General features: G+C 37.4%; 2 protein-coding genes across 2 annotated transcripts; both read right to left on the bottom strand.

Annotated features, from left to right (window-relative positions):
- Positions 1–360: 360 nt before the first annotated feature.
- On the bottom strand, positions 361–1,119 carry LOC126612250 (uncharacterized). Its single transcript, XM_050280659.1, has one exon. The coding sequence runs from the start codon at positions 1,117–1,119 to the stop codon at positions 361–363; it is 759 nt and encodes a 252-aa protein (XP_050136616.1).
- Positions 1,120–2,367: 1,248 nt separating this feature from the next.
- On the bottom strand, positions 2,368–5,077 carry LOC126612177 (cyclic nucleotide-gated ion channel 1-like). Its single transcript, XM_050280552.1, has 5 exons — positions 5,040–5,077; positions 4,414–4,495; positions 4,001–4,072; positions 3,638–3,880; positions 2,368–2,787 (listed from the first exon to the last, which is right to left on the bottom strand). Exons 1-5 carry the CDS (start codon positions 5,075–5,077, stop codon positions 2,368–2,370), a joined length of 855 nt encoding a protein of 284 aa, XP_050136509.1.
- Positions 5,078–9,538: the final 4,461 nt, after the last annotated feature.

Below are 9,538 nucleotides of genomic sequence, written 5' to 3'. Positions count from 1 at the left end.
GTATCGACTAGCTGCCCATTTCCTATCTTCACTCGGGTTAGGTTTGTAGTGTCAACATTATGGAAAATGTTCTTATTCGCCGTCATATGATTGCTACAGCCGCTGTCCATAAACCAAACTTTAGCTTCTTCTTGGACGGTTGTATCATGACCAACATAAAACATATTGGTCTTTTCATCTTCTGCTTTGGTGTAGTGAGCTAGCTGATTATCTTTGTAGGTACAATCCTTTTGCATATGCCCGAATCTGCTACATTTGTGGCATTTCACTTTTCCCTTGAACCAACATTCACCTGAATGAGCTTTGTCACAAATTTTGCACTTCGAAACATACGAACTCTTCTCAACCTTTTTCTTCTCTTCAAAAATTACCCTTTCCTTCCCATGCTTTGTTTTTCCCTTTCCAATTCTTGTTGGACTTGGCTTTGCTTTGACTTGAACTAGCTTGAGTTTTTGGATTCACTGTAAGTGTTTGGAAAGCATGTTCTACATCATTGTTGTCATGCCTAGATAGTCTCTGAGCAAAACCTTTGAGAGAACCAATCAATTCTTTAACACTCAAAGTTGACAAATCCTTAGTCTCCTCTATGATTGAAACTATGTTGTCGTAATTTCTTGGCAAGCTAATTAGATACTTCTGAACTATTCTCTCATCAGACAAGATTTCACCATAGCTTTTCATTTGATTAATAATCTCAAACAATCTACTCAGGTAATCATCTAGCAATTCATCATCTTTCATTCTTATGTACTCAAAATCTCTTCTAAAAAATTGGAGTTTGACAACCCTTATCTTAGTAGAGCCTCTGTAGACTTTCTCTAGCACATCCCAAGTTGATTTGGCACTTGTCTCATTTGAGATTCTTGGAAAAATTTCATCTGATATAGCATTTTGGATGACCCCAAGAGCTTTTGCATCTCTCTTGATGTTTTCCTTCAGCTCCTTTGTATGAGCCTCTGTCAAAGCCACAATACTTAAAGGTATCACATAGCCATCTTCAATCAAACTCCACAAATCATAAGATACAAAAATTGTTCTCAACTTTGTCCTCCAGAAGTCATAATTCACTCCACTGAAGATAGGAGTTCGAATTTCTCCACTGCTACTTGAACCAGCCATGAATTTGAAAATTTTTATTCTAGGGCTTCACTTAGAATTTTCCCCTTTTTTAGAATAAAAAAACGCCCATTTTGATCAAATTGGCTCTGATACCATGTTGGATTTTAGAGCATCTTCATCATTAATAAAACTTGAATAAGAATGAGAAAGATGGAAATCTTTATATGAAGGCAGCAGGGCACAGGAGAGATAAGAAGGCAGAGAGCTTTTGTAAAACATAGTGCTTTTCATTCAGAGATATTTTCTGATATTTATGGCTCAGCACATAGGTCGACTGATAAGGAAATGGGTTAACTGAAAAAGACAATAGTCAGTCCTTTTACACAAATCTAAGCCATACATGTGGCAAAAGATCAGGGACCTAAAACATTACAAATTACATAAAAGACATCAAAAATAGACAGAAAACAGAAGCAAAGGATTAACCTTAACAAGGCTTTGATAATCGGAATCCATGATTCTGAACATTCTTATGGTGATGCTGTCATGACTGCCATTTACTTCCTCAAGCGTACGTCTTATCGGGTTCTAAATTTACAGTCGCCAATCCAGGCCCTTTCCACATATGGTCCCTTATCATTCGTTCTAGTGCTCACTCCTCGGATTTTTACGCTGTAGCTTTTGTTCACCTTCACAAAATTAAACCTAATAATCTTGAATGTGGACAGTGTGTTGCATCTTTGTAGAGTATATATGCTACTCATCAGAAGGGATACTCATGTTCTCATCCACTACTAAACGACACAACCATGGATGCAATGTTCCTTGAAGATATGTATTTTAATGAGCCAGTATCCAACTCTCCTCTTCACGGGGATGAGAATTTGACACTTCAATTTCGATTAGGCTTCAGCCAAGAAAAAGAACATTGTAGGCATAAAAAAATTTAGCTTAAAGGAGACAAGTCAATTTTCTATTCAAAAGAGTTTGCAACTAGCATTATTGTCTAGTGATATTTCTCTTGAATAGAAAGTCTTGCATTTTAACCCTCTTAAATAATGAGTTCGTTGCCAAATTTATTATAGTTGACCTATTGTGTGCTTAGCCCAAACTTCTAGCGTAAAATATCATTGCATTGAGAAAAACAAAAAGGAATTTGCAAACAAAGTACAATAGTTCATTTTACAAACATAAAAAATTAAAACTGAATTAGAAATTGTAATGAAAAGGACTTTACTGCTTGTCACACACTTCTTCAACTTTGCCACTTTTGTTGCACAATGGGAAGAGACCAATGCTCCTATATATCTACACCAGCACTAGAGTAGTGGTCTTACTAGGGTTCCAGAAATCTCCACATTTGGAAACTACAGTTTTCAAGTCCATAGCACTGAGAGCAAAGCCTTGTACCTTTGTGTGACATTTCACATTTTCCTTCGAGAACGGAAGATTTGTAAAGGAGGGGCTGCCACTGTGGGATGTTGTCCAACTCAGAAGTTCTTCGTCTCCATAAACATCACCTTTCTGAAGGAATTGGTTCATCATTCCAGTCTGCTGACTTCCATCAGTGGTCGAGTAAACCCACACAATGCCTTCTGTAACGAAGAGAATGCTATCAAATGGTTCTCCCGTTCGACGAACGATGGTGTTCTGAGGGTACACCACTGGCTTGAGATAGTCACATATCATTTCCCGCACTTTCTCATCCATATTTCGTAACCTTGGTAACTACACATGCAGTAACGCTTACAGTATTAATTAATTGATCAAGATATAAATATATTTTGACAAAAAAAAAAGATATTATATTTATAGGAAGTGCTTTAAGGGAAGCTATTCCCATTTTTTTTTAAATGGGAATTAGTTGTGGGACCCACACAAAATCTAATTTTAACGATCTGGATCATCTATTAAAAATAAGGGATGTAATATCCACACATCTCATTTTACTTCTCACACACCTTTTTAATTTTCGGCCGTGAGATCGAATGAATTAAAGAAGATCAATAGACAAAAATTATCAAATGATGTGTAAGAAGTAAAATGAGGTGTGTGGACAGCACATCCCAAAAACAATACATGAACTAAGAAGACAATGCATGTGGTGCCAAGGGACAAATCGCTTCAATCAGAGGTGGTCCAGAAGCAAGGCTAAAAAGGTTTGCGTCTTGGGCCTCACTCTATATTAGGCCTCATATTTTCTTCATACTCTTATTATTTATCTTAAAATTTTCATCATTTATCTTATTCTAGATTAGAAAGAAGAAGAAAAAAATCTTTTATTCTCATAAATTTATTCTGATGTACCTTAAATTCTTATATTGTTGTCAAAAGAATCATATTAAGGTGCTAAATTAAGGCGGCCTCGTGTCATTTTCGTCTTAGGCCTCATTTGCATTGGAACGGTTTTTGCTCGAATAATCCATTTATACGAAAATTCATTTTTCTTGATTAGACGCTGCCTTCTTCTTTTAATTTTATTTGGTTTGATGTCCCTCTTAAGAAAGACTCCCTGCGTATATGTGTGTGTGAAGGGAGAAGGAGGAGAGACGAGTTTGAGTTTTGTCGAGGAACATACTTTAATCATTGGCTTGAAAAGAGAACGCTTTAGCTCTAGTCTGGTACTCCATGGAAGAAGAGAGAACAGATTATCGACATCTGCATCCTTGTCTAGTTCAATTGCTTGTTTTATGTTTTTTACGACTTCTTTCTCCAAATCTGGACTGAGATTGTTTTCGGAGAGCCACGCTCTTAGACCTTCCATTATGATCTTCCGCTTCGGTTCTTGCACTTTCTTTTCCTCCTCCCACAGCAGACAATTCTATTTCACATAAAAAAAAAAAAAAGGTTCAGTTACATCAAACCCTATTACATAACCCTAACCCTAACTAGGCATCCTTCAGTGGGGAAAATAATGAACATAGGGATATAGATAACCAACCTGCACGTTTCCAATAAGATAAGAAAATAATAGCAACCCAATAGCGGAAATAAGAATTGCAAAGAGGTTCTCCTACACATAGGAACTTGTTGTCAGACTGGTGCCAAAATTACTGCAAAAGAAAAATAGAATATTAGGGTAACTGAAGATGTCGTACCATATTGAATACTTCGAAACACCATAAAATTCACAAATAAATTATAATCCAAACCTTAGATTTAGGATACCCCAGGACCAAGAGTAAAAGAGCTTTGTCCAAAAACTTATTCGTCCGGTATTTCCAGACTCAATTCCTTTAGAAAATATTCCAAAGTCAAATACCGTAGAATTTAGGGGATTTGTGGGACATAATTCAGTAAGCAATGTTGTGACATTCATTGAAATATTGTCATCGCAATAGAAACTGGCTTTACATCCTGCAGTGTTTCTGCATGCCTGGTGCCAACACGCTGTTTCCCGTTCAATAGAGAAGAAGTACCAAAAGGCTCCAAGTACCTAAAAAATCACCGACTATATGGTTAATCAATAAAAAGTGTAGCTACACTGAAAAGTTGTTGTGCTAGTATAGCACCAAACCCGTTGGAACCAACTCAAGCTAACCCACAGGAAATTTACCAATTGAAATGCAAGAACAAAATATTAAAGAACACCAAGATTTTAACGAGGTTCCTCAACAGTCAGTGTAACTGGAGTACGTCCTCGGAGCAGTAGGAGCTCACCCAATAATCCACTATCAACCAAATGGGAGTTTACAAAGTGTTGGCAATCTCACAACCCATAAGCCCAATACACCCAATAGCTCTCACACACCAAAGAAACAAATAGAGAAAGAAATATAATGAATAATTTCTTCTCTACACATATAGCTCAAAGCTATTACAACAACAACTATTTTTGGTGGATGATTACTAACCAATTGAAGCAGCAACTTGTTCTTCTTTTTGGGCTCTCTGCAAGACTGCAACTCTCTGAATTTTTCTCTCTATTTTTCTCCTCTAAAACAAAAAGGGCAGCAGCTCTCTTCTCTCTCTCTCTCTACCACACAACCGAATGGAAGAAAGCAACCAAACCCTCCATTATTAAGGAGCCAAAACTCACGGGTGGTAAACAAAAAAAAAACAACCCATATTTTCTTCCCCAAAACAAGGAAATATGTTGTCCACTTTTGGTTTGTTTATTCTAAAGTATATGGCCACTTGGCCACATAATCCAACAATCTCCACCTTGGCCAAGTTCCGAAAACGCCATGATAAGCCAACCAACACAATCAACACAAAAAAACACTCTCAATCAAGAGAACAACTAATGCTGAGCCAAATGCTCCAAAACTCCTACTGCTCAACGCCTTCTTTATATAGGCATAATGTGAGCCAAGTTCAAACAGTGAACAAACTTGGCTACACCAACAACCTTAGTCAACATATCAGCAGGGTTGTCTTTAGTTGGAATCTTCTGGAGAATGATTTCCCCTTCACCAACAATTTCACGAACAAAGTGATAACGCACATCTATGTGCTTGGTCCTCGCATGATGAACCTGATACTTAGCCAAATAAATGGCACTCTGACTATCACAATGTACCTCCACCTGCTTCTGATCAACCCCCAAATCTCTAATCAGTCCATGTATCCAAATGGCCTCCTTTATAGCTTCAGCAACTGCCATATATTCAGCCTCTGTAGTAGACAAGGCAACAGATGACTGCAAAATGGACCTCCAACAAACTGGCCCTTTAGCCATAGTAAACACATAGCCTATAGTAGACTTCCTTCCATCCAGATCACCTGCATAATCTGAATCAACATAACCAACAGCAAAATGACTAATACCAGAGTCATCCCTCTCAAAGCATAAACCAACATCTCGAGTACCATGGAGATATCTCAATATCCACTTAGCTGCTTGCCAATGCTCTTTACCTGGATTATGCATATATCGACTCACCATGCCAACTGCATGAGCAATATCCGGTCTAGAGCATACCATTGCATACATCAAACTACCAACCAAATTTGCATATGGTATATTTTTCATTTGCAGCTTCTCTTTATCAGTTTTAGGACACTGTAGAGAACTCAATTTAAAATGAGGAGCCAAAGGGGTACTAACCGGTTTGGTTGAATCATGAACTCCAAACTTCCGGATCAACTTCTCAAGGTATTGTCTTTGATTCAAACTGACCAAACCCTTCTCTCTATTTCTAGTGATCTCCATGCCAAGGATCTTCTTCGCTTCACCAAGATCCTTCATCTCGAACTCGTTCTTCATTTGTTTCTTCAATTTCTCAATCTCTTCAACATTCTTTGAGGCAATCAACATATCATCAACATATATCAATAAATAAATGAAAGACCCATCTTGCAACTTCTTGAAGTACACACAATGATCATATTGACTTCTAGAATAATTTTGGCCTCTCATAAATTTATCAAACCTCAAATACCATTGCCTTGGAGATTGCTTCAAGCCATAAAGTGATTTCTTCAACTTGCAAAACAAATTCTCCTTCCCTTTCACTATATACCTATCCGGTTGACACATATAAATCTCTTAATTCAAATCACCATGTAGGAAAGCCGTCTTCACATCAAGTTGCACAAGCTCACGATCATATTGTGCAACAAGAGCTAACATAATGCGAATTGAGGAGTGCTTCACAACCGGAGAAAATATTTCATTGTAGTCAATGCCCTCCTTTTGTGCATACCCTTTAGCAACTAATCTTGCTTTGAATCTCACATTGCTTTTCTCATCAGCATCTTCCTTCTTGGCATACACCCATTTGCAACCGATAGCTTTCTTGCCCTTAGGCAATTTAGCTAACTCCCAAGTCTTGTTCTTCAAGAGAGAATTCATCTCATCACCCATGGCATTGCACCACCTCTCATTCTCCTCACTCTCAATGGCTTCCTCGAAATTGGATGGAATATCGTCAATGATAATAGGAAGAGCAAAAGCAACATAGTCACTATACCGAGCTGGCTTGGTAATCTGTCTCTTTCCTCTGTTCTTGGCAATAGACTCTTGAGGTGAAACTTGCTCTTCAACTTGAATAGAATCTTCAAGTTCAACTTCTTCAACATCCTCATGGTCTCCAACTTCTTCACTTGTAGTGGCTTCGACATCAGCGGAAATAGGATTTGAAGTATTAGAGGCAACTTTCTCAAGCTCCACCTGTTGGACATCTTTCACATTCTTCTCAGAGTCTTTGAACATACTTTCTTCATCAAATGTCACATCTCTGCTGATTACAAGTTTTTTCATCTCTGGACACCATAACCTGTAACCTTTGACACCACTACTAAAACCAAGAAAGATAGCCTTTTTGGCTTTAGCATCAAGTTTATTTTCAGTCACATGAAAATAAGCAGGTGAACCAAAAATTCGGATATAGTCATAATCAGAAGAAGGTTTTCCAGTCCATACCTCCATTGGTGTCTTACCCTGAACAGCAGCTGAGGGTAATCGGTTGATGATGTGACATGCATAATTAACTGCTTCTACCCAAAATGACTTGCTTAAACCCGACTGAGACAACATACATCTAACCTTCTCAAGCAAGGTTCGATTCAATCTTTCTGCAACTCCATTTTGTTGTGGAGTTCCCCGAACATATAACGACTTAACTTTCGATTGCATGATACAAAGTCAATCAAACTCCATAGATATTAGATGTATAATGACTTAACTTTCGATTGAATGATACACCAAATTCTATATGGATCTATGCAGGGAAGGATTTATTGTATCTGATACTGTTCTCATGACATTCTGATTCACTAATACAATGCTATGTGTAAGTCATTTTTTCACATAACACTGCAATAAAAGACTGAACTTAATAGTGGCAATGAATCTAGTCCATATAGTTAGGCCATCTCTAACCGAAGGGTCCAGAGGGCCAGAGGGCCGAAAATAGCCCTAAAACCGTCTCCAACCGAGGGCTAGGCCAGAGGGCTCTGGAATCTGGGAGGGCTGGAGGGCTGGCTGCTTTCGGCCAGCCAGCCAGCCCCGGGCTGGCTATTTTTTTTTTAATGTTTCCTATTGCTGTCGGTTAAAACCGACAGCATTAAAGAGCTTTTTTTTTAATAGTTCTACTATTAGTGTCGGTTATAACCGACACTAATAGTTTGAAATGTTTTTTAATATAACGGCTAGCTGAGTCAGCTAGCCGTTGGTTTTTTTTTTTTTTTTTAATTTATTTTAAACATTTTTTCTTCTATAAATATGGTGAAGTTCTTTCAATTCTTCACTTCATTTGCAATATTTCCTTCTTCAATATTTTTCAATATTTCCTTCAATATATTTCTCAATATTTCCTTCAATATTTCCTTCAATATATTTTCTAATATTTCCTTCATCTATAATATTTGTTTCAATTTTTCAATATTTCCTTCAATATTGATTATGGAAGATGATATTGAATATGGATATTAAATTTAAGTCGTTGTAATTTTTAAATTTAAGTTAATGTTGTTTTTAAATTTAATTTGTAGTGTTTAAATATAAGTTGTTGTTTTTAAATTTAAGTTGTTGTAGTTTTTAAATTTAAATAATAAATTATGTTTGGCCCTATGGCCCTTTGGCTCTCGGTTGGAGACGGTTTTTTGTGACAGGGCTAAAACGAGCCATCTGGCCCTCTGGCCCTCGGTTGGAGACGGAGGCAAATATGGCCCTGTACTGTTCATTAAAATATTAATATCTTGGGGAATCTTGGAGGGCCAGAGGGCTCAAACGGGCCCTCTGGCCAGCCCTCGGTTAGCCAGTACAGGGCCTGTTTGAGCCCTCTGGCCCTCCAAGATTCCCCAAGATATTAATATTTTAATGAACAGTACAGGGCCATATTTGCCTCCGTCTCCAACCGAGGGTCAGAGGGCCAGATGGCTCGTTTTAGCCCTGTCACAAAAAACCGTCTTCAACCGAGAGCCAAAGCGCCAAACATAATTGTTTATTTAAATCTAACCAAGGGCTGGCCAGAGGGCCCGTTTGAGCCCTCTGGCCCTCCAAGATTCCCTAAGATATTAATATTTTAATGAACAGTACAGGGCCATATTTGCCTCCGTCTTTAACCGAGGGCCAGAGGGCCAGATGGCTCGTTTTAGCCCTGTCACAAAAAACCATCTCCAACCAAGAGCCAAAGCGCCAAACATAATTTATTATTTAAATTTAAAAACTACAACAACTGAAATTTAAAAACAACAACTTAAATTTAAAAACTACAACTTATATTTAAAAAATACAACTACAATTTAAAAACGACAAATTAAATTTAAAAACTACCAATTAAATTTGAAAACAACATTAACTTAAATTTAAAAACTACAATAACTTAAATTTAATATCTATAATCAACATCATCTTCATCATCTGTCATCGTAGGAGTATAGTCAGAAGTAAACAACTGTCGTCGGCTCATAATTTCTTTTTTTTTTCCTATCAACATAGGCCTTACTCATTGGAGTGTAATTCGAAGTGTTCCTTTCCATATTCTTATCATCCATCTCTTCTTGTATTTGTTTGGTCCGTTCTTCATGCCTA

The sequence above is a fragment of the Malus sylvestris genome, chromosome 1 (genome assembly GCF_916048215.2).
Source record: "Malus sylvestris chromosome 1, drMalSylv7.2, whole genome shotgun sequence".
NCBI lineage: Eukaryota > Viridiplantae > Streptophyta > Magnoliopsida > Rosales > Rosaceae > Malus > Malus sylvestris.
The sequence above is the reverse complement of the archived record's forward strand: the minus strand, read 5'-3'. Positions and strand labels throughout refer to the sequence as shown.